This window comes from Salvelinus fontinalis, chromosome 31 (genome assembly GCF_029448725.1).
Source record: "Salvelinus fontinalis isolate EN_2023a chromosome 31, ASM2944872v1, whole genome shotgun sequence".
NCBI classification, from domain to species: Eukaryota; Metazoa; Chordata; class Actinopteri; order Salmoniformes; family Salmonidae; genus Salvelinus; species Salvelinus fontinalis.
In genome coordinates, this window is record NC_074695.1 from 12,271,512 (window position 1) to 12,297,688 (window position 26,177).

General features: G+C 45.9%; 1 protein-coding gene across 1 annotated transcript in view; it reads left to right on the forward strand.

The window, feature by feature from the left end:
- The window catches only part of LOC129829553 (1-phosphatidylinositol 4,5-bisphosphate phosphodiesterase eta-2-like), an 81,151-nt gene that overhangs the window by 41,769 nt on the left and 13,205 nt on the right, over positions 1 to 26,177 (forward strand). The window contains exons 9-20 of the mRNA XM_055891308.1: positions 1,011 to 1,182; positions 6,579 to 6,686; positions 8,278 to 8,433; positions 9,211 to 9,309; positions 13,905 to 14,005; positions 14,523 to 14,608; positions 17,291 to 17,476; positions 17,660 to 17,767; positions 17,960 to 18,084; positions 18,361 to 18,445; positions 20,310 to 20,456; positions 21,343 to 21,422. Coding sequence (XP_055747283.1) covers positions 1,011 to 1,182; positions 6,579 to 6,686; positions 8,278 to 8,433; positions 9,211 to 9,309; positions 13,905 to 14,005; positions 14,523 to 14,608; positions 17,291 to 17,476; positions 17,660 to 17,767; positions 17,960 to 18,084; positions 18,361 to 18,445; positions 20,310 to 20,456; positions 21,343 to 21,422 — 1,453 coding nt within the window. The remainder of the gene's footprint in view (positions 1 to 1,010; positions 1,183 to 6,578; positions 6,687 to 8,277; positions 8,434 to 9,210; positions 9,310 to 13,904; positions 14,006 to 14,522; positions 14,609 to 17,290; positions 17,477 to 17,659; positions 17,768 to 17,959; positions 18,085 to 18,360; positions 18,446 to 20,309; positions 20,457 to 21,342; positions 21,423 to 26,177) is intronic.

Sequence of the window (26,177 nt, forward strand, 5' to 3'; positions counted from 1 at the left end):
TGATGCTGTAGGTGATAATCCTATCAAGACTGTCAGAATGCACGCAGACTGTATACGAGAGACTGTATATCAGGGGTGTCAAACTCATTCCACGGAGGGCCTAGTGTCTGCAGGTTTTTGGTTTTTCCTTTCAATAAAGCCCTAGACAACCAGGTGTGGGGAGTCCCTAACTAATTAGTGATGTTAATTCATCAATCAAGTACAAGGGAGGAGCGAAAACCCGCAGACACTCGGCCCTCCGTGGAATGAGTTTGACACCTGTGCTGTATATAGACCCACAAGTAACAGAAAGCAATGGGGGGGGGGGGGGCCTGTGTGCGTGTGAAAGGGTCTGTGTGTCCTTTTCTTTTTCTAGTACAATGCATTCTGTAGTTAATTGATAAGAACGGCCAGGAATGTATTCAACTTAAATCAAAGAATGTTTGTAATTTTTGTTGTTGTTGACATTTTAGAGGGGTTGAGGGTGATCACATCAGAATGAAACGGAGAACCCATAGCTGTCCTGTCAAGTGCCTGAACAGTGAGAACCTATTGCCAAGGCTGTACCAAAGATGTAGAACTATCTAGAATAGGGGTCTCAACTTACTGTTAAGAGTTAGAATAGTAGAATACACAAGGTGACATTAGGATTTAGTTTTGTGCATCAGCAGACTTCCGTTTGATACTGTATGCCAGTCACATTCACACAATTAACCATGCTAGCTAACCATTTTTAGATTGGTAAGTTAGTTTAGTGGACAGCTACCTAAAGTTAGTGGGGGGGGGGGGGGGGGGTGTATATGCACTGCGCTGCGGCCCCTCATGAGTTCAGATTGTGGCCCCACCCCATCAAAGTTGCCCATTCCTGATATAGATATATCTCTGTCAGTACCTGTGTCTTTGTTTTCAAGTCTTGTAGTGATGGTAACATACTGCCGTACCTGTCTCTGTGTAACCCATGGCCGTACCTGTCTCTGTGTAACCCACGGCCGTATCGGAGTCTCTGTGTAACCCACGTCTGTCTCTGCCAGCTACCCAGTGATCCTGTCCATTGAGAACCACTGCAGCGTCCCCCAGCAGAAGAAGATGGCCCAGTACCTGGTGGAGGTGATGGGAGACAAGCTGGACCTCTCGGCCATTAAGGCAGATGAACGGGGCTGCCTGCCCTCCCCAGACACCCTCAAAGGGAAGATACTCATCAAGGTAAACAATTTGAATTTACACACCCACACCCACACACACACACACACACAGAAGTCTGATCCTCAGCAGCCAGTCTATCCTTATAGACCAGGGGTCTCTCCACCCTCTGTCCCAGAGAGGAGATCTACTGGGAGTGCAGGCTTTTGTTCCTTCCCAACCGTAATAAACCTGATTCAACAATCATGGTTCTGCGGCCTGCAAACGCCTGCCGGCGTGGACACTTACCCTGTCACATCAGAGAAAGGAAGGCATGGATAGGGTTGCACATTTTGTGTAATATTCAGAGGTGGAAACTTTCCGTGGGAATATATGGGAATTAATGGGAATATATGCAAATTAATAAACTCAGCAAAAAAAGAAACGTTCCTTTTTCAGGACCTTGTCTTTCAAAGATAATTCGTAAAATTCAAATAACTTCACAGATCTTCATTGTAAAGAGTTTAAACGCTGCTTCCCATGCTTGTTCAATGAACCATTAAACAATTATCAAATCAAATCAAATGTTATTTGTCACATACACATGGTTAGCAGATGTTAATGCGAGTGTAGCGAAATGCTTGTGCTTCTAGTTCTGACAATGCAGTAATAACCAACGAGTAATCTAACCTAACAATTCCAAAACTACTACCTCATACACACAAGTGTAAAGGGATAAAGAATATGTACATAAAGATATATGAATAAGTGATGGTACAGAACGGCATAGGCAAGATGCAGTAGATGGTATCGAGTACAGTATATACATATGAGATGAGTAATGTAGGGTATGTAAACATAAAAGTGGCATAGTTTAAAGTGGCTAGTGATACATGTATTACATAAAGATGGCAAGATGCAGTAGATGATATAGAGTACAGTATATACAGTACATATTGATTATATTAAGTGGTATTGTTTAAAGTGGCTAGTGATACATTTTTGATAAATTCCCTTCAATTTCCATTATTTAAGTGAGCTGGAGTTGAGTCAGTATGTTGGCAGCAGCCACTCGATGTTAGTGGTGGCTGTTTAACAGTCTGATGGCCTTGAGATAGAAGCTGTTTTTCAGTCTCTCGGTCCCTGCTTTGATGCACCTGTACTGACCTCGCCTTATGGATGATAGCGGGGTGAACAGGCAGTGGCTCGGGTGATTGTTGTCCTTGATGATCTTTATGGCCTTCCTGTGACATCGGGTGGTGTAGGTGTCCTGGAGGGCAGGTAGTTTGCCCCAGGTGATGCGTTGTGCAGACCTCACTACCCTCTGGAGAGCCTTCCGGTTGTGGGCGGAGCAGTTGCCGTACCAGGTGGTGATACAGCCCGACAGGATGCTCTCGATTGTGCATCTGTAAAAGTTTGTGAGTGCTTTTGGTGACAAGCAGAATTTCTTCAGCCTCCTGAGGTTGAAGAGGCGCTGCTGCGCCTTCTTCACCATGTTGTCTGTGTGGGCGGACCAATTCAGTTTGTCCGTGATGTGTACGCCGAGGAACTTAAAACTTACTACCCTCTCCACTACTGTCCCGTCGATGTGGATAGGGGGGTGCTCCCTCTGCTGTTTCCTGAAGTCCACGATCATCTCCTTTGTTTTGTTGACGTTGAGTGTGAGGTTATTTTCCTGACACCACACTCCGAGGGCCCTCACCTCCTCCCTGTAGGCCGTCTCGTCGTTGTTGGTAATCAAGCCTATCACTGTAGTGTCATCCGCAAACTTGATAATTGAGTTGGAGGCGTGCATGGCCACGCAGTCGTGGGTGAACAGGGAGTACAGAACGCAGGGCTCAGAAGAGGGCTCAGAACGCACCCTTGTGGGGCCCCAGTGTTGAGGATCAGCGGGGTGGAGATGTTGTTACCTACCCTCACCACCTGGGGGCGGCCCATCAGGAAGTCCAGTACCCAGTTGCATAGGGCGGGGTCGAGAACCAGGGTCTCGAGCTTGATGATGAGTCTGGAGGGCACTATGGTGTTAAACGCTGAGCTGTAGTCGATGAACAGCAATGACTGGTTGTTAAGCCACTAACAGCTTACAGACGGTAGGCAATTAAGGTCACAGTTATGAAAACTTAGGACACTAAAAAGGCCTTTCTACTGACTCTGAAAAACACCAAAAGAAAGATGCCCAGGGCTCCTGCTCATCTGCGTGAATGTCCCTTAGGCTGAACATCAGACAGGATGGCATTGTCTCCCTCAATCCGTGCAATGGCTACTGTTATAGGTTTCAGGAGTTTCAGGCTGCTTACCACTCTCTCCCAAAATACATCTTCCAGGAGGATCCTCATGATGGGGCTGTCTATATCGGCAGACTGTGATATGGCCATTTCTTGGAGAGACTCCTTCACCTCCAGGGGACTGTCAAACATGATGACACCTCCACCCCAACGGGTGTTGCTGGCCAGCATCATTGTGGTGCTCTTTTTCTTCTCACTTTGCTTGGTGAGGTAGATTGCTGCTATAACTTGATGACCCTTCACATACCTAACCATTTCCTTGGCACTCTTCTAGAGTGTATCCATTATTTTCAGTTCCATGATGTACTTGAGGAGCAGATTCAATGCATGAGCAGCACAACCAATGGGTGTGATGTGAGGGTAGAACTCCTCCACTTTAGACCAAGCAGCCTTCATGTTAGCAGCATTGTCTGTCACCAGTACAAATACCTTCTGTGGTCCAAGGTCATTTATTACTGCCTTCAGCACATCTGCAATGTAGAGACCGGTGTGTCTGTTGTCCCTTGTGTCTGTGCTCTTGTAGAATACTGGTTGAGGGGTGGAGATAATGTAGTTAATTATTCCTTGCCCACGAACATTCAACCACCCATCAGAGATGATTGCAATACAGTCTGCTTTCTCTGTTTTGCTTGACCTTCACTTGAACATCCAGCAAATGAGTAGATAAAGCATGTCTGGTTGGAGGGGTGTATGCTGGGTGAAGAACATTCAGAAATCTCTTCCTATACACATTGCCTGTGAGCATCAGAGATGAACCAGTTGCATACGCAGCTCGAGCAAGACATTCATCAGCATCTCTCTGACTACGTTCCTCCATTGAGTCAAAAGAACTTCTGATTCCAGGAGGACCATGAGCTGTTGTCATCGATAAGGTGTCTGTTTTATCATTTTCACCTCGAATAGAAGTAGAGGCACTGTTGTCAGAGGTTGCTTGTTCTGAGCGCTGAGGGAACTTTATGCACTTGGCCAGATGATTCTGCATCTTTGTTGCATTCTTCACATATGATTTGGCACGGTATTTGCAAATGTACACAGCTTTTGCTAATGTACACAGCTGCAGTGAAATGTCTCCACACATCGGATAGTGCCCGTGGCATTTTCCTGTAAAGATTAGAAACAAATGAGTAAAAAAAATTCTAAAAGAATCCATGTACAGATAAATAATTAAGCAGTTAGATTAAACAACTCCTTTGTAGGATAAATGTTTAAAATGAAACATGTATGGAAACAGGTGAATTAACACTCCTCAGTTAGCAGGCTCAAGCAAACTAAACCCCACATGGTAGCCAAAACTAACTAGCAGAAAATGTCAACAATTTAGAAAGGATTTAAACACACTTTGCTGTAGGCTACTATTTACTAGTTAACAAAAAATACTGTATGTCACATAAAATATATTCACCCCACCCAGTATTGTAATCAAAACTTACCAGAAAGCATGTAGTCCTTGGCTCAGACAGTGTAGTAGTAGCTCAATAGCATCTCCTTAGTGTGCAAGATCTTGAGAATCAGCTGTACATGTGTTGGAAGAATGCACTGTTCATGCAGAGGGTTGCAATTCCATTGAATTGGGGATAGTTTAACCAAAATATGCCACAAGACCTAGAATTGCCTTATGGAAATTGTTCAATCTAGCTGACTTTAGGCCAGTGGATGGTCATGACAAATCGGTCCACGTCAGACGACTATGGGTCAATGAGCACTCCACTTCCCAGCGCTAGTTACCACACTGTTCTAAGTACAGTCTCGCCTCGCAGCGCTAGTTACCATACTAATACCATACTAACATTTTTACATACTGTTTTACTCATTTCATATGTACTGTATTCTACTGTGTTTTAGTCTATGCCACTCCGATATTGCCATGTCCTAATATTTATTTACATGTTACTTCCATTCTTTTAGATTTGTGTGTTGTGAATTTTTAGATATTACTGTTGGAGCTAGGAACACAAGCATTTCGCTACACCCACAATATCATCTGCTAAATATGTGTCCAATACAATTTGATTTTTTCTGAGTTCAGTCTCACTTTGCAGCGCTAGTTACTACAGTCTCACCTCAGCACGTCGGCCCCTGACAGTCAGCCTCATTAGTCGGGAAGTAAAAAATCACTCTGATTTGGCCCTAGTGGGCTTCGGTAGTAATTATCTCCTTCATGCCCTCTGATCATGAAATGATGGTGACAGGCCAAATCAATATGGCCGACTGATATCCAGCTTTTTTGGTGGGGGGGGGGGGGGGGGGGGGGGGGTACGGAGACGTGTGTCTAACAGACTGAGGCTGAGTATCCCTTCACCATCTGGAGTCTGGGGCACAGGCCCTGCTGTAGTGAATCCAGGCCCCAGTTCTGAAGTCTGCCTCGTGTTATATACTGACTGCCATGTGGCCGCTGCCTAGTAGAGCTGCGTGTGATGGTACAATAACTGTTACAAGATCATTTGGAACGAGCTGACGGGACAGATGTTCACTGCAGTTTTACAATCTCGTTTTAATTGTGTATCGTTATAGTTTTTATCTGCGTTTTCAGTGACCTGTCAACAGTAAGTGGGTGGGGGGTGCACCTGAACAGACTTCCTAGGTTGTAAAAACACTTCATACCAGTAGCACACTGACATGTTTAACACGGCTCTCTCTCTCTCTTATGGAGGTGTTTGTGGTTAGCAGGGCCGTTTGTCATTCAATCAAACTGTTACTTAACAACATGCTAAAAACACGTAACAAAATAGAGCCGCATTGAGAACGGTGACAAATAGAAACATATATCATGTAGAACAGACAGTCATTCTTTGTCAAGGAGAATGAGCATTTGTCATCTTAATGAATTATATTTCTATTTGTAACATTTTCATTGTCAGTATACTTGAAATGGAATTGTCCCTGACACACACAGAGGCCATAGACTGGAGAACTGGTAAAGTTTCCCCAAAGACACTGATTTTTAAGGTCAGTTTTGTGTCCCCACCCCCTAAAGGTCCAGTATTTACTAGAGCGTTAACAGGTCATAGATCTGTGCCCAAGGGGGATTTCTTCCCATAAAATGATGCTATTGTTAAAACTCTTCGCAATGGATTATGAAACCGTGCGATTCGTATTGGTTATGATCAGAGAGTCCCTCTCTATTTTTAGAACGATTTCTTTCGTTTGGTGCCTAATGAATATGACCCAGGTATTAATGACACATTTGTCTGCCAGGGAAAGAAACTCCCATCGAACATTGACGAAGACAACGAAGAGGGTGACGTGACGGATGAAGACAGTGCTGACGAGATGGAGGACGACTGCAAACTGATAAATGGCGATGTAAGGACCCCTCTTCCTCCCTCCATCCCTCTTCCTCCCTCCATCCCATTCTACTCTACTGTATATTGTGCTGGATGTTGTTTGATGCTAATTGGAAACTATCTTTGTCTGATTGTCGCTGTTATATTGTACCATTGTGTTTCGGTAAATGTGTGTTCGTTTCTGTTCCTGTTTGTTCTTGATGAATGTAGTCTCAATTAAGCATCAGCCACGGTCCGTTGGGGCTCCCTGCTCATGTCTCGTCTTCGCTGTCATAAATCTCTGTTCTCTCTCTCTCTCTCTCTCAAAATGTCGTCCGCTCGTTCTGAAGTGGAAGGTACTGTAAAACGTCACCATTTTCAGGCTTCTTTAATCATCACCCCAATTATTTTCCATTTAACATACATACTCGCGCCCTACACCCGTGAGTATGCTGTCCAAAGCCAGTGCCGAGATATGTATGAAACCACAGACATAGGCTCCATGTTCCTTTCAGGAATTCTGAGATTCTATGAAACCTTAATCAAAGTGAGAAACTTCACCGTGATCAGGGATGGCATGGGTTTTTAAGGCTACGTCCCAATACATCTCAATGGTGACATCTCCTCTTCCCTTTTCCTTACACAATCATATGACAATATGGTTGTCATCAAGCCCTTTCAGGTTAGTGGACCTGAAGGAAAGGAGTTGTGAAATGAAAACCAGAGCCATATACCTACATGTATGGCTCTGATGGAAACTACTAAGATTACTGGAATATAGAGCTTGCTATGTACATCCGTCTTAGAAGAAGCTGAAACGTGCTGCTTACTTACAGGACATCTCAAGGAGTTGCTTATGCACACGTGGAGAGGACTGGGAGTTGGTTTGTGGTAAACTTCGCCACCTAGTGGTAGAAGCATGCAAATGCTTTAAATCCATTTTGAAATTAAATTAGGCTGCATGTTCAACTTTCATACCCATGGTGTCATTTCAGCCTTTACATATGAAACATATTATATACATAATGAACAGTAATCCAATTCCCCAGGATGTCACACAAAATGCAGTGTGAATCCATTATGCATCATGTACATGTTAGTCATTTATCAGACACTTTATCCAGAGCGACCTACAGGAGCAATTAGGGTTAAGGGCCTTGCTCAAGGGCACATCGGCAGTTTTTTCACCTAGTCGGCTCGGGGATTCAAACCAGCAACCTTTCGGTTACTCGCCCACTTCCCCATCATGTCTGTCTTATATCAGTCAGTTATGAGGGTCTGGAAGTCACCAGGCATATTGTCATCAAGAAGTTATCTCAACTGATGAAATATGTACTCGTTTCAAATGGCAACTTATTCCCTATAGTGCACTATTTAAGGTTATTAGTGTTGTCTTCCCTCAACTGCAACAGTTTTCTATCAACGTTATTGTGTATCTAGTGTCATTGCTGACATATTGCATGACCAATCATTCCTTTTGTCAATCAGAAAAGGCAATTAGCTGGCTCTGATTATTACTCTCTTTTCAGTATCAATAACAGCCCTTTTTTTTTCTTCACTGTTTATTTTTCCTCCCTCCCTCCCTCCCTCCCTCCCTCCCTCCCTCCCTCCCTCCCCTCCCCTCCCTCCAGACGTCCATGACCAGGAAGCAGGTGGAGAACGTGGCTAAGAAGAAGCTGGACAACCTGATGAAGGAGTCTAAGATCCGTGACCAGGAGGACCCAGACAGCTTCACCATCGCTGTTCAGCCTCCCTCGGGAAAGACCACCGACAAGTCCCCCTCCAAGGTACCACCCACGGCTTCGTAGACCAGACTTGGGTTCAAATACTACTCAAAATCTTTCTTCAAGTTCTTTGCACTATTGAGACTTTTCAATTGGTTTCATTACAACAGGCAAGCTCACCCACTGCAAATGTAGTCTGCCACACGCACATCCACTGCAAATGTAGTCTGTCACACGCACATCCACTGCAAATGTAGTCTGCCACACGCACATCCACTGCAAATGTAGTCTGCCACACGCACATCCACTGCAAATGTAGTCTGCCACACGCACATCCACTGCAAATGTAGTCTGCCACACGCACACCCACTGCAAATGTAGTCTGCCACATGCACACCCACTGCAAATGTAGTCTGCCACATGCACACCCACTGCAAATGTAGTCTGCCACACGCACATCCACTGCAAATGTAGTCTGCCACATGCACATCCACTGCAAATGTAGTCTGCCACATGCACACCCACTGCAAATGTAGTCTGCCACACGCACACCCACTGCAAATGTAGTCTGCCACATGCACACCCACTGCAAATGTAGTCTGCCACACGCACATCCACTGCATATGTAGTCTGACACACGCACATCCACTGCAAATGTAGTCTGCCACATGCACACCCACTGCACATGTAGTCTGCCACATGCACACCCACTGCAAATGTAGTCTGACACACAAAATATTTCTATCTATATTCTGCCAGGCTTATTCTACCACTCTCAGTAATATTTTGCGTATGTAAAGTCTATGTATATAAAGTGTTTTTACTCTCTTTCTCTTCCAGGGTAAAGGTGATGATGGTGCAGAAGTAGGGGACGAAGCCAACCCCAGCACTAACAAGCGTCTGGGTAGGACCTTCATGGGCAGCTTCTCTAAACGCAAGGTGGGCATCACCCCCCCCCCCCCCCCTCTCCTCTCCACCTTCACAGTTAATCTCTCTCTCTCCTCTCCACCTTCACATTTTATATCTCTCTCCACCTTCACAGTTAATCTCTCGCTCTCCTCTCCACCTTCACATTTTATTTCTCTCTCCACCTTCACAGTTCATCTCTCTCTCCTCTCCTGTCCACCTTCCCAGTGCATCTCTCTCAATTCATTTCAAATGGCTTTATTGGCATGGGAAAAATATGTGTACATTGCCAAAGCAAGTGAAATGGATAATTGACAAAAGTGAAATAAACACTCAGAAATGAACAGTAAACATGACACTAACAGAAATGTCAAAGGAATAGAGACATTACAAATGTCATATTATGGCGATGTACATTGTTGTAATGATGTGCAAATAGTTCAAGTACAAAAGGGAAAATAAATAAATAAATATGGGTTGTATTTACAATGGTGTTTGTTCTTCACTGGTTGCCCTTTTCTTGTGGAAACAGGTCACACATCTTGTTGCTGTGATGGCACTGTGGTATTTCACCTACTAGCTATGGGAGTTTATCAAAATTGTATTTGTTTTAGAATTCTTTGTGAATCTGTGTAATCTGAGGGAAATATGTGTCTGTAACATGGTCATACATTTGGCAGGAGGTTAGGAAGTGCAGCTCAGTTTCCACCTCATGTTGTGGGCAGTGTGCACATAGCCTGTCTTCTCTTGAGAGCCATGTCTGCCTACGGCAGCCTTTCTCAATAGCAAGGCTATGGTCACTGAGTCTGTACATAGTCACAGCTTTCCTAAGTTTGGGTCAGTCACAGTGGTCAGGTATTCTGCCACTGTGTACTCTCTGTTTAGGGCCAAATAGCATTCTAGTTTTCTCTGTTTTTTTTGTAATTTTTTTCCATTGTGTCAAGTAATTCTCTTTTTGTTTTCTGATGATTTTGTTGGGTCTAATTGTGTTGATGTCCTGTGGCTCTGTGGGGTCTGTTTGTGTTTGTGAACAGAGCCCCAGGACCCGCTTGCTTAGGGGATTCTTCTCCAGGTTCATCTCTCTGTAGGTGATTTGTTTGGGATCAGTACTTTTAGGTGGTTATAGTATTTAACGGTTATTTTCTGGATTTTGATAATTAGCTGGTATCGTCCTAATTCTGCTTTGGAGACATGCATTTGGTATTTTACATTGTACACGGAGGGTGTTTTTGCAAAATTCTGCATGCAGTCTCATTTTGGTGTTTGTCCCATTTTGTGAATTCTTGGTTGGTGAGTGGACCCCAGACCTCACAACCGTAAAAGGCAATGCGTTCTGTAACTGATTGAAGTATTTTTAGCCCGACCCTAATTGGGATGTCTAATTTTATGTTCCTGTTAATGGTGTAGAAGGCTCTTCTAGCACAGCTTTGTGGAACTTACCTGTGGCGCTGATGTTTAGGTCGATGTAGGTCTAGTTTTTTTGTGTGCTCTAGGGCAACGGTGTCTAGAAGCAATTTGTATTTGCAGTCCTGGCAACTGGACCTTTTTTGGAACACCATTATTTTTGTGTTACTGAAATTTACTGTCAGGGCCCAGGTCTGACAGAATCTGTTCAGAATATCTAGGTGATGCTGTAGGCCCTCCTTGGTTAGGGACAGAAGCACCAGATCATCAGTAGACGTTTGACTTCAGATTCTAGTAGAGTGAGGGCAGGTGCTGCAGACTGTATTAATGCCCTCGCCAATTCGTTGATATAAAATATTTACAGTGCATTCAAAAAGTATTTAGACGACCTGACTTTTCCCACATTTTGCTGTTACAGCCTTATTCTAGAATTGTGTGTCCCCTCCTGTACAGGTGTCTCTGCTTCCTGGTGTCTCCACTCCTGTACAGGTGTCTCTGCTTCCTGTTGTCTCCACTCCTGTACAGGTGTCTCTGCTTCCTGTTGTCTCCACTCCTGTACAGGTGTCTCTGCTTCCTGGTGTCTCCACTCCTGTACAGGTGTCTCTGCTTCCTGTTGTCTCCACTCCTGTACAGGTGTCTCTGCTTCCTGTTGTCTCCACTCCTGTACAGGTGTCTCTGCTTCCTGTTGTCTCCACTCCTGTACAGGTGTCTCTGCTTCCTGTTGGCTCCACTCCTGTACAGGTGTCTCTACTTCCTGTTGTCTCCACTCCTGTACAGGTGTCTCTGCTTCCTGTTGTCTCCACTCCTGTACAGGTGTCTCTGCTTCCTGTTGTCTCCACTCCTGTACAGGTGTCTCTGCTTCCTGTTGTCTCCACTCCTGTACAGGTGTCTCTGCTTCCTGTTGTCTCCACTCCTGTACAGGTGTCTCTGCTTCCTGTTGTCTCCACTCCTGTACAGGTGTCTCTGCTTCCTGTTGTCTCCACTCCTGTACAGGTGTCTCTGCTTCCTGTTGTCTCCACTCCTGTACAGGTGTCTCTACTTCCTGGTGTCTCCACTCCTGTACAGGTGTCTCTGCTTCCTGTTGTCTCCACTCCTGTACAGGTGTCTCTGCTTCCTGTTGTCTCCACTCCTGTACAGGTGTCTCTGCTTCCTGTTGTCTCCACTCCTGTACAGGTGTCTCTGCTTCCTGTTGTCTCTGCTTCCTGTTGTCTCCACTCCTGTACAGGTGTCTCTGCTTCCTGTTGTCTCCACTCCTGTACAGGTGTCTCTGCTTCCTGTTGGCTCTGCTTCCTGTTGTCTCCACTCCTGTACAGGTGTCTCTGCTTCCTGTTGTCTCCACTCCTGTACAGGTGTCTCTGCTTCCTGTTGGCTCTGCTTCCTGTTGTCTCCACTCCTGTACAGGTGTCTCTGCTTCCTGTTGTCTCCACAGGCCCATTTTAGATCCATGTGTTTGACATGGCAGACTAGACCCTGACTAGACCCTGTATAGTAACCTACTTTTGTAGTAAAGTACTCTAGAGGGATAGGATGTATTAATATACTGTATAGGGATAGGATGTAGTAATATACTGTATAGGGATAGGATGTAGTAATATACTGTACTATATAGAGATAGGATGTAGTAATATACTGTATAGGGATAGGATGTAGTAATATACTGTATAGGGATAGGATGTAGTAATATACTGTATAGGGATAGGATGTAGTAATATACTGCATAGGGATAGGATGTAGTAATATACTGTATAGGGATAGGATGTAGTAATATACTGTATAGGGATAGGATGTAGTAATATACTGTACTATATAGAGATAGGATGTAGTAATATACTGTATAGGGATAGGATGTAGTAATATACTGTATAGGGATAGGATGTAGTAATATACTGTATAGGGATAGGATGTAGTAATATACTGTATAGAGATAGGATGTAGTAATATACTGTATAGGGATAGGATGTAGTAATATACTGTACTATATAGAGATAGGATGTAGTAATATACTGTATAGAGATAGGATGTAGTAATATACTGTATAGGGATAGGATGTAGTAATATACTGTATAGGGATAGGATGTAGTAATATACTGTACTATATAGAGATAGGATGTAGTAATATACTGTATAGGGATAGGATGTAGTAATATACTGTAGAGGGATAGGATGTAGTAATATACTGTATAGAGATAGGATGTAGTAATATACTGTAGAGGGATAGGATGTAGTAATATACTGTATAGGGATAGGATGTAGTAATATACTGTACTATATAGAGATAGGATGTAGTAATATACTGTATAGGGATAGGATGTAGTAATATACTGTATAGGTATAGGATGTAGTAATATACTGTATAGGGATAGGATGTAGTAATATACTGTATAGGTATAGGATGTAGTAATATAATATACTGAATAGGATGTATTAATATACTGTGCTGTGTTGGAATGGGATGTGGTAATATCATATACTGTTTTGTGGTATGATTTAGTAATATAATTTACTGCATAGCGATAGAATGTACAGTAGTAATATGCTGTATTGTGATAGAATGTACAGTAGTAATATGCTGTAGTGTGATAGGATGTACAGTAGTAATATGCTGTAGTGTGACAGGATGTACAGTAGTAATATGCTGTATCGTGATAGGATGCACAGTAGTAATATGCTGTATCGTGATAGGATGCACAGTAGTAATATCCTGTATCGTGACAGGATGCACAGTAGTAATATGCTGTATCGTGACAGGATGCACAGTAGTAATATGCTGTATCGTGACAGGATGCACAGTAGTAATATGCTGTATCGTGGTAGGATGTACAGTAGTAATATGCTGTATCGTGGTAGGATGTACAGTAGTAATATGCTGTATCGTGATAGGATGTACAGTAGTAATATGCTGTATCGTGACAGGATGTACCCTAGTAATATGCTGTATCGTGATAGGATGTACAGTAGTAATATGCTGTATCGTGACAGGATGTACAGTAGTAATATGCTGTATCGTGATAGGATGTACAGTAGTAATATGCTGTATCGTGATAGGATGTACCGTAGTAATATGCTGTATTGTGACAGGATGTACAGAAGTAATATGCTGTATTGTGACAGGATGTACAGTAGTAATATGCTGTATTGTGATAGGATGCACTACCAGACGCAGCTCTGAGTCTATCGTGCCGTTGTGACTATTTGTTTGACTGTATTTGACCTTTTCCTTCCAGAAAAAGGCTGTCAAGTTGAAGAAGACCAACAGCCTTGAAGACATCGACACAGACCAGGAGAGCACCAGCAGCGCCACCCGCGCCCCCCTGCATCACAGCAGGTACTGTTACCATAACCACATGTTATACCTGCACCACAGCAGGTACTGTTACCATAAACACATGTTATACCTGCATCACAGCAGGTACTGTTACCATCAACACATGTTATACCTGCATCACAGCAGGTACTGTTACCATAAACACATGGTATACCTGCACCACAGCAGGTACTGTTACCATCAACACATGTTATACCTGCACCACAGCAGGTACTGTTACCATAAACACAATGGTATACCTGCATCACAGCAGGTACTGTTACCATAAACACATGTTATACCTGCACCACAGCAGGTACTGTTACCATAAACACGTTATACCTGCACCACAGCAGGTACTGTTACCACAACCACATGTTATACCTGCATCACAGCAGGTACTGTTACCATAAACACATGGTATACCTGCACCACAGTTACAGTACTCATGGAAAACACTTGTACTGGTAGACGTTCGACTGTAAGCTTAGATGTACCATAGAACTGTCCCTCTGGCTCATTGGTTGTTCTCCTGCAGGAAGAAGACCATGAAGCTGACCAGGGCTCTGTCAGACCTGGTCAAATACACCAAGTCAGTGGGCGTCTCCGACATAGAGAAACAAGGTGAGCAGGGGGAACGAAACTCTCCCTACCTGAACCTGCTTCATTATACTGACACTGGCCCCGTCTCCCTACCTGAACCTGCTTCATTCTACTGACACTGGCCCCGTCTCCCTACCTGAACCTGCTTCATTATACTGACACTGGCCCCGTCTCCCTACCTGAACCTGCTTCATTGTACTGACACTGGCCCCGTCTCCCTACCTGAACCTGCTTCATTCTACTGACACTGGCCCCGTCTCCCTACCTGAACCTGCTTCATTATACTGACACTGGCCCCGTCTCCCTACCTGAACCTGCTTCATTATACTGACACTGGCCCCGTCTCCCTACCTGAACCTGCTTCATTATACTGACACTGGCCCCGTCTCCCTACCTGAACCTGCTTCATTATACTGACACTGGCCCCGTCTCCCTACCTGTACCTGCTTCATTATACTGACACTGGCCCCGTCTCTCTACTTGAACCTGCTTCATTATTCTGACACTGGCTCCGTCTCCCTACCTGAACCTGCTTCATTGCACTGACACTGGCCCCGTCTCCCTACCTGTACCTGCTTCATTGTACTGACACTGGCCCCGTCTCCCTACCTGTACTTGCTTCATTGTACTGACACTGGCCCCGTCTCCCTACCTGTACCTGCTTCATTGTACTGACACTGGCCCCGTCTCCCTACCTGTACCTGCTTCATTGTACTGACACTGGCCCCGTCTCCCTACCTGTACCTGCTTCATTGTACTGACACTGGCCCCGTCTCCCTACCTGTACCTGCTTCATTGTACTGACACTGGCCCCGTCTCCCTACCTGTACCTGCTTCATTGTACTGACACTGGCCCCGTCTCCCTACCTGTACCTGCTTCATTGTACTGACACTGGCCCCGTCTCCCTACCTGTACCTGCTTCATTGTACTGACACTGGCCCCGTCTCCCTACCTGTACCTGCTTCATTGTACTGACACTGGCCCCGTCTCCCTACCTGTACCTGCTTCATTGTACTGACACTGGCCCCGTCTCGCTATCTGTACCTGCTTCATTGTACTGACACTGGCCCCGTCTCCCTACCTGTACCTGCTTCATTGTACTGACACTGGCCCGTCTCCCTACCTGTACCTGCTTCATTGTACTGACACTGGCCCCGTCTCCCTACCTGTACCTGCTTCATTGTACTGACACTGGCCCCGTCTCCCTACCTGTACCTGCTTCATTGTACTGACACTGGCCCCGTCTCCCTATCTGTACCTGCTTCATTGTACTGACACTGGCCCCGTCTCCCTACCTGTACCTGCTTCATTGTACTGACACTGGCCCCGTCTCCCTACCTGTGGCTGCTTCATTGTACTGACACTGGCCCCGTCTCCCTACCTGAGGCTGCTTCATTGTACTGACACTGGCCCCGTCTCCCTACCTGTACCTGCTTCATTGTACTGACACTGGCCCCGTCTCCCTACCTGTACCTGCTTCATTGTACTGACACTGGCCCCGTCTCCCTACCTGTACCTGCTTCATTGTACTGACACTGGCCCCGTCTCCCTACCTGTACCTGCTTCATTGTACTGACACTGGCCCCGTCTCCCTACCTGTACCTGCTTCATTGTACTGACACTGGCCCCGTCTCCCTACCTGTACCTGCTTCATTGTACTGACACTGGCCCCGTCTCCCTATCTGTACCTGCTTCATTGTACTGACACTGGCCCCGTCTCCCTATCTGTACCTGCTTCATTGTACTGACACTGGCCCCGTCTCCCTATCTGTACCTGCTTCATTGTACTGACACTGGCCCCGTCTCCCTATCTGTACCTGCTTCATTGTACTGACACTGGCCCCGTCTCCCTATCTGTACCTGCTTCATTGTACTGACACTGGCCCCGTCTCCCTATCTGTACCTGCTTCATTGTACTGACACTGGCCCCGTCTCCCTATCTGTACCTGCTTCATTGTACTGACACTGGCCCCGTCTCCCTATCTGTACCTGCTTCATTGTACTGACACTGGCCCCGTCTCCCTATCTGTACCTGCTTCATTGTACTGACACTGGCCCCGTCTCCCTATCTGTACCTGCTTCATTGTACTGACACTGGCCCCGTCTCCCTATCTGTACCTGCTTCATTGTACTGACACTGGCCCCGTCTCCCTATCTGTACCTGCTTCATTGTACTGACACTGGCCCCGTCTCCCTATCTGTACCTGCTTCATTGTACTGACACTGGCCCCGTCTCCCTATCTGTACCTGCTTCATTGTACTGACACTGGCCCCGTCTCCCTACCTGAACCTACTTCATTGTACTGACAATTGCCCCGTCTCCCTACCTGAACCTACTTCATTGTACTGACAATTGCCCCGTCTCCCTACCTGAACCTGCTTCATTGTACTGACAATTGCCCCGTCTCCCTACCTGAACCTGCTTCATTGTACTGACAATTGCCCCGTCTCCCTACCTGTACCTGCTTCACTATACAGACACTGGCCCTGTCTCCCTACCTGTACCTGCTTCACTATACAGACGCTCGCCCCAAAGATACTGCACTTTTCTCTTTTCCTACTGCTGTGTCTGTTTTTAAAGTCCAGACAGTGGTCTCATTTTGTCACTACAATGAAAGATCTAAATTTACGTATTGATATGTTTTTATCCCCAAAGCCAAAATAAAGGGTGTGTGTGTCACGTGTGTGTGTGTGTCTTCCAGCCGCCAGCTTCAGTTGGCAGGTGTCGTCTCTGAGCGAGACCAAGGCCCACCAGATCATGCAGCAGAAAGCTGCCACCTTCATCCACTTCAACCAGCGGCAGCTCTCGCGCGTCTACCCCTCCTCCTACCGCGTGGACTCTTCCAACTTCAATCCCCAGCCCTTCTGGAATGCTGGATGCCATCTGGGTACTGGGGGGGGGGGATTTAAACTTTTAACATGTTTGGTAATATTGAGTCCCACGCTAGCCAGTGAATTCTCCAATGGCTCCCTCAGAATTTCGAATATTTTCAGATTTTTAAAGTGTAGTTCAAATGTTATTATAATTTTTTCTCACTAATTGGAAATGTTTTGATTTGTGTGGTTGTCAGTGGCGTTGAACTACCAATCAGAGGGGAGAGTTCTCCAGCTGAACAGAGCCAAGTTCAACAGCAACGGCAACTGTGGCTACATCCTGAAGCCGGCTTGCATGTGTGAAGGTGTGCAGCAGCATCTCACATTGATTTCATAGCTAAAGGGTAGCGCACACCGTAGCAAAACGTTTCTTATTTGACAAGTTCAGCCTCTCTGTTTCAGTTTAGTTTTTCTTTGACTTTTGTTCATATTGAATATGACCCAGGTATCTACCATGGGAAAGATTTAGTCTTTTTGTCCCTCCCTGCCTCCCGTAGGTGCCTTTAACCCCATGATAGAGGATCAATTTCCAGGGCAGATGAAGAAACAGCTGGTGCTGAAGATCATCAGTGGGCAACAGCTGCCAAAGCCCAAAGACTCTATGCTGGGGGACAGAGGAGAGGTCATTACTTATTTTTCGGAAAAAATAAATAAAATACCGATTTCTCCAAATGACCTTTCTATGGATTTGGCTGAGAGTGGCTGGAATGGAATAGTATCAACCACATGGAAAGCATGTTTGATGTGTTCGATTCCATTTATTCCGTTCCAGACAATTACTATAAGCCCATCCTCCCCAATTAAGGTGCCACCAGCCGCCTGTGGTCCCTATTAGTACTACTGCTACTACTTGGTTTGGTGAAGCCTCTAACTTTTTTCTGTCCATCTGCCTTGTCAGATTATCGACCCCTTTGTGGAGGTGGAGATCATTGGTCTACCAGTGGACTGCTGTAAGGAACAGACCAGGGTGGTGGATGACAACGGTGAGTATGTTTGAATAATACGTTGGCTAAATGTGTGTTGCACCGGCTACTATGTCCTACAGGTTGGGTTAAGTCGTGGGTTTAATTTGTGTGTGTGTCTTGTATAATTGAGGAGGTTAGCCCCGGCATAGTGCACTGCTGGCACAACTTGGTCTCCAGACACACCATATCTGAATGATTTATGACTGCTGAGACCGGCTCTCTAACTCCTCTCTCTCTCTGTATCTCTCTCTCCCACTCTCCTACGTTCCTTCCCACTCTCCTACGTTCCTTCCCACTCTCCTACATTCCTTCCCACTCTCCTACTTTCCCTCCCACTCTCCTACTTTCCCTCCCACTCTCCTACTTTCCCTCCCACTCTCCTACTTTCCCTCCCACTCTCCTACTTTCCCCCCCACTCTCCTACTTTCCCTCCCACTCTCCTACTTTCCCTCCCACTCTACCACTTTCCCTCCCACTCTCCTACTTTCCTTCCCACTCTCCTACTTTCCCTCCCACTCTCCTACTTTCCCTCCCACTCTCCTACTTTCCCTCCCACTCTGCTACTTTCCCCCCCACTCTCCTACTTTCCCCCCCACTCTCCTACTTTCCCCCCCACTCTCCTACTTTCCCCCCCACTCTCCTACTTTCCCCCCCACTCTCCTACTTTCCCTCCCACTCTCCTACTTTCCCTCCCACTCTCCTACTTTCCCTCCCACTCTCCTACTTTCCCTCCCACTCTCCTACTTTCCCTCCCACTCTCCTACTTTCCCTCCCACTCTCCTACTTTCCCTCCCACTCTCCTACTTTCCCTCCCACTCTACCACTTTCCCTCCCACTCTCCTACTTTCCCTCCCACTCTCCTACTTTCCCTTCCACTCTCCTACTTTCCCTCCCACTCTCCTACTTTCCCTCCCACTCTCCTACTTTCCCTCCCACTCTCCTACTTTCCCTCCCACTCTCCTACTTTCCATTTCTCATACTCTCTCTTCCTCCCTCACTCTCCCTCTCTCCTACCTCCCTCTCTCCTACTCTCTTCTTCCCTCCCACTCTCTTCCTCCCTCCCACTCTCTTCCTCCCTCCCACTCTCTTCCTCCCTCCCACTCTCTTCCTCCCTCCCACTCTCTCTTCCCTGCTCTTTCTCTCTCTCCTACTCTTTCTCTCCTGCTCTTTCTCTCTCTCCTGCTCTTTCTCTCTCTCCTACTCTTTCTCTCCTGCTCTTTCTCTCTCTCTCCTACACTTTCTCGCTCTCTCTCCGGCTCTCTTTCTCGCTCTCTCTCCTGCTCTCTTACTCGCTCTCTTTCTCTCCTGCTCTCTTACTCGCTCTCTCTCTCTCCTGCTCTCTTACTCGCTCTCTCTCTCTCTCTTACTCGCTCTCTCTCTCTCTCCTGCTCTCTTACTCGCTCTCTCTCTCTCTCTCTCTCTCTCTCTCTCTCTCTCTCTCTCTCTCTCTCTCTCTCTCTCTCTCTTTCTCTTTCTCTTTCTCTCCCACTCTTTCTCTTTCTCTCCCACTCTTTCTCTTTCTCTCCCACTCTTTCGCTCTCTCTTTCTTTCTCTCCTACGTTTTCTCTTTCTCTCCTACTCTCTCATACTCTTTCTTTCTCTCCTACTCTTTCTCTTTCTCTCCTACTCTCTCCTACTCTTTCTCTCTCTCTCATACTCTTTCTTTCGCTCCTACCCTTTCTCTCCTACTCTCTCCCACTCTCTCCTACTCTTTCTCTCACTCTCCTACTCTTTCTCTCTCTCTCCTACTCTTTCCTCTCTCCTACTATTTCTCTCCTACTCTTTCTCTCTCTCCTACTCTTTCTCTTCTACTCTATCTTTCTCTCCTACTCGCTCCTACTCTTTCTCTCTCTCTCATACTCTTTCTCTCTCTCCTCTCCAGGCTTTAACCCCATGTGGGAGGAGACACTGGTGTTCACGCTGCACATGCCCGAGCTGGCGCTGGTCCGTTTCCTGGTGTGGGACCATGACCCCATCGGCCAGGACTTCATTGGCCAGCGCACCATCGCCTTCAACAGCATGATACCAGGTGCCTACCCACCTACATCCACCTTTAATCCAGCAAACCCCCCAACCACTACTGTTCTGCCGTCGGACACTCAACTGGCCTGTCAGTATAGGGCAGGGATCATCCTACTAGATTCAGCCACGGCCCGATTTTGTTTCTTGAGCGGCTGGTCAGGGGGCTGGAACATAATTACAAATCATTTGTAGAGTTCAAATTCACCGCAAGAAGCCCAAACAGATCTAATATTTGACTAAAACATAATAATTTCAAACCTTACTTACATACAAAATATCTTTCTGTTACACGTGGGGATACTTTAGAACAGGTTTCCCAAAGTTTAATCACTTGGAGCTGATTAGCTTGTATCTGTTATGTCCAAATTCGACCACGGGCCGTCAGTAGGGTTGCCCTGGTATAGGCTGTGTGTGTTAGTGTGTGTATATAGCTGTTAGCAGTTTGTGTACTAGTATTGTGTTTTGAACTGGGAACAGTTTAGTATATGTGTTAGTTTATACTGTAGTTGTTAGTAGTGTTATGTTTTGAACTGGGAACAGTTTAGTATATGTGTTAGTTTATACTGTAGTTGTTAGTAGTGTTGTGTTTTGAACTGGGAACAGTTTAGTATATGTGTTAGTTTATACTGTAGTTGTTAGTAGTGTTATGTTTTGAACTGGGAACAGTTTAGTATATGTATGTGTTCATATTGTAGTTGATACAGCTGTTTGTAGTTTTGTTATTTGTCCTGGGAACAGTTTATGATTGTTGTGCTATTTGAAGCCTTCTCTGATTTTAGTAGAGCTTCATGGTTGATTCATTGATCTTCTAACAGAGCGTCCTGAGACATTGTTCTGTTTCCATGTCGCTGGGCTCATTGTCATATTTTGTGTGATTTGTTATTTTTTTTTAGGTTATCGCCACGTGTATTTGGAAGGTATGGAGGCAGCCTCCATCTTTGTTCATGTGTCTGTACATGACATCACTGGTAAGGTAGGTAGTAAGGGAAGTGACGATGGTATTTCACCCACAGGGCCTTTTTGTTTTGTATGCAAGTGTTTGTCCTTTGAATTGTACCACTTTTTAATTGTGCGTCTCTCAATTTTACATTGGACTTTTCAACACAATATTTCAGATAGAATTGAAGTGAGTTTTTCCCCTAGTCATCAACAGATGGTGGTTATTATCTCCATTATTATACATACAGATGAAGGATTGTGAGTGCCAAAGCTGGAAAATAAATACAATAATTGAAAAATCTATTCAATTAGGAGCTCTCGCTAATTGCCCCGGGTTGCAGCTCAATGGAAAATAATTAATCAGAGGTGCCTAATTACGTAATGAAGTGTCCTTAGCAGCAGCCAACCACGGCCCAGACAGCCCAGCTGTGTCATCTGTGTGTTACAGTTGAGTGGCAGCTGCTGCAGCCGTCACCGGTCTGACAATTACCACGTTTAAATGGGGACAGATATAGATTACAGTCGCCTCAATAGTGATTATATTTTCTTGAAGCCAGATGCTACTCTCCCTATAGACAGGCAGTGATATGAACTTGTATTTATGATGTAGGATTTTTAGATTACTGACTCAAGTCGCTCTAAATTGATGTACAGTCGACTTTGGATAAATCTAATGTTGTTGGACTGCCGTAACATCTTGCACTGAACCAGAAAAGTTCATTGAATAGGTATTGGAAAACTGTAGGCATATTCTACTGCAGTTTGCACTTATTCAAAGTGTTCTTACCGGGAGTCAATCAATGCACTTTGAATCAAATGAAACGATTGACTACTAGAGAACTGAAACCATTTCAATAGTCTGACTATCTACTAGAGACCTGAAACCATTTTCTATAGTCTCTCTACTAGAGACCTGAAACAATTTCAATAGTCTGACTATCTACTAGAGAACTGAAACCATATTATATAGTCTCTCTACTAGAGAACTGAAACCATTTCAATAGTCTGACTATCTACTAGAGACCTGAAACCATATTCTATAGTCTCTCTACCAGAGAACTGAAGCCTTATTCTATAGTCTCTCTACCAGAGACCTGAAACCATATTATATACTCTATCTACTAGAGAACTGAAACCATATTCTATAGTCTCTCTACTAGAGATCTGAAACCATATTCTATAGTCTCTCTACTAGAGATCTGAAACCATATTCTATAGTCTCTCTACCAGAGAACTGAAACCATATTCTATAGTCTCTCTACTAGAAAACTGAAACCATCTCTCCATAGTCTATCTAAACTCAGCAAAAAAAGAAATGTCCTCTCACCAGGGGTGAGATTTTCAGCAAACTTAACATGTGTAAATATTTGTATGAAAATAAGATTGAACAACTGAGACATAAACTGAACAAGTTCCACAGACATGTGACTAACAGAAATTGAATGTGTCCCTGAAGAAAGGGGGGTCAAATATAAAGTAACAGTCAGTACCTGGTGTGGCCACCAGCTGCATTAAGTACTGCAGTGCATCTCCTCCTCGTGGACTGCACCAGATTTGCCAGTTCTTGCTGTGAAATGTTACCCCACTCTTCCACCAAGGCACCTGCAAGTTCCCGGACATTTCTGGGGGGGATTTGGCCCTAGCCCTCACCCTCCGATCCAACAGGTCCCAGATGTGCTCAATGGGATTGAGATCTGGGCTCTTCGCTGGCCATGGCAGAACACTGACATTCCTGTCTTGCAGGAAATCACACACAGAACGAGCAGTATGGCTGGTGGCATTGTCATGCTGGAGGGTCATGTCAGGATGAGCCTGCAGGAAGGGTACCACATTAGGGAGGAGGATGTCTTCCCTGTAACGCACAGCATTTAGATTGCCTGCAATGACAACAAGCTCAGTCCGATGATGCTGTGACACACCGCCCCAGACCATGACGGACCCTCCACCTCCAAATCGATCCCGCTCCAGAGTACAGGCCTCAGTATAACGCTCATTCCTTCAACGATAAACGCGAATCAGACCATCACCCCTGGTGAGACAAAACCGCGACTCGTCTGTGAAAAGATTTTTGCCAGTCCTGTCTGGTCCAGCGACAGTGGGTTTGTTGCCGGTGATGTCTGGTGAGGACCTGCCTTTCAACAGGCCTACAAGCCCTCAGTCCAGCCTCTCTCAGCCTATTGCGGACAGTCTGAGCACTGATGGAGGGATTGTGCATTCCTGGTGTAACTCGGGCAGTTGTTGTTGCCATTCTGCACCTGTCCAGGGGGGGTGGTGTTCGGATGTACCGATGCTGTGCAGGTGTGGTTACACATGGTCTGCCACTGCGAGGACGATCAGCTGTCCGTCCTGTCTCCCTGTAGCGCTGTCTTAGGTGTCTCACAGAATGGACATTGCAATGTATTGCCCTGGCCACATCTGCAGTGCTCATGCCTCCTTGCAGCATGCCTAAGGCATGTTCACGCAGATGAGCAGGGACCCTGGGCATCTTTCTTTTTAGTGTTTTTCAGTCAGTAGAAAGGCCTCTTGTGTCCTAAGTTTTCATAACTGTGACCTTAATTGTTTACCGTCTATAAGCTGTCACTGTCTTAATTAACGACCGTTCCACAGGTGCATGTTCATTAATTGTTTATGGTTCATTGAACAAGCATGGGAAACAGTGTTTTTTAAAACCTTTACAATGAAGATCTGTGAAGTTATTTGGATTTTTACGAATTATCTTTGAAGGACAGGGTCCTGTAAAAGGGACGTTTCTTTTTTTGCTGAGTTTACTAGAGAACTGAAACCATCTTCGATAGTCTGACTATCTACTAGAGAACTGAAACCATCTTCGATAGTCTGACTATCTACTAGAGAACTTGTTCTTCTTCTTTTATTATATACTGCATTCTATTGTCTCTGTCATCAACACATACTGTAATGACCACACTGTTGTTCATTTCTCATCCTGTTTCCAGATCTCTTTGTCTGCTCTGACTGTATGTGCATCTATTTGCTGTACTCTCCCTCAATTCCCGCTCTCTCGTCTCTCTCTCTAATTCTCTCTCTCCCTTCTCTCTCTAATTCTCTCTCCCTCCTCTCTCTAATTCTCTCTCTCCCTTCTCTCTCTAATTCTCTCTCCCTTCTCTCTCTAATTCTCACTCTCCCTTCCCTCTCTCACTCTCCCTTCCCTCTCTCGCTCTCCCTTCCCTCTCTCGCTCTCCCTTCCCTCTCTCGCTCTCCCTTCCCTCTCTCGCTCTCCCTTCCCTCTCTCGCTCTCCCTTCCCTCTCTCGCTCTCCCTTCCCTCTCTCGCTCTCCCTTCCCTCTCTCACACTCTCTCTTTCTCTTTCTCTCCTTTCTGTGATTTCAGTTGAACCCTCTTTGTCCAAACGCTGCTTTTAGAGGCAGAAAATTGTTAGGAGTCCTGAAGGCGCCACTCTGAACCCAGGTGTAGTGAAATCCAGTCAGCACCCTGCATGTGCCACATACCCCTTCCCTGCCACCCCAGTGATTTCGCCCATCTGCACCCGCAAGGCAATAACGTCCACCCGTTAGAGGCTAACTCATGCCGAACATGAGTTGCGAACATGATTGTGAAAGCTTGACTCGTCAGTATCCTCCATCGACCCAAAGTAGATCCAATGTCACTAACATGCGCCGGAGGGAGGGAGAGGTGGGGGAGAGAGAGCGACACAAACAGGGGACTAGGGGTATTTTATCCATACTCAGGAGATTCCCAGCATGGAGCACTGCAGGGGTATACAGTTCCTACTGTGTATACGACTTGAATGAAGAAAATAATTAATAAATGTGTTACCGCTGTAAAACATGAACTCTGTCAGAATTGCCCGGATCTTGCAGGAGGGCGCCGGGGGGACTGCGTGTTTGTGCTATTGGTCGGTTGGCATCGTATGTACTGTAATGCCTTGGGCACTCAGTCTTGGTGTAATTCCACTTGGATCTACTTGATGACATTGGGTTGCTGCACATCATGTGCTGAAAGGCAAGCATTTTGAAATGAACACACACACACCAGTCATAATGGTTGTCTCAGTGCAAAGAGTGTTACAGCAGGTAACCCAGTGTTGATTTGATTGGTGAATGTCAAATTGTGATCTACATCCCATCTTCAACCCTGTACATGGTGACCTCCCCCACAGTGTACATGGTGACCCCCCCCCTAGTGTACATGGTGACCCCCCCTCACTCTGTACATGGTGACACCCCCCTCACTCTGTACATGGTGATCTCCCCCCTAGTGTACATGGTGACCCCCCCCCCCCCACTCTGTAAATGGTGACCTCCCCCCTCACTCTGTACATGGTGACCTCCCCCCTCACTCTGTACATGGTGACCCCCCCCCCCCCCCTCACTCTGTACATGGTGACCTCCCCCCTCACTCTGTACATGACCACCCCCCCTCACTCTGTGCATGGTGACCCCCCCCCCCCTCACTCTGTACATGGTGACCTCCCCCCTCACTCTGTACATGACCACCCCCCCTCACTCTGTACATGGTGACCTCCCCCCTCACTCTGTACATGGTGGTGACCCCCCCTCACTCTGTACATGGTGGTGGCCCCCCCTCACGCTGTACATGACCATCCCCCCCTTACGCTGTACATGGTGACCCTACCACCCCTCAAGCTGTACATGGTGATCTCCCCCTCACTCTGTACATGGTGACCTCCCCCCTCACTCTGTACATGGTGGTGACCCCCCCTCACTCTGTACATGGTGGTGGCCCCCCCTCACGCTGTACATGACCATCCCCCCCTCACGCTGTACATGGTGACCATCCCCTCACGCTGT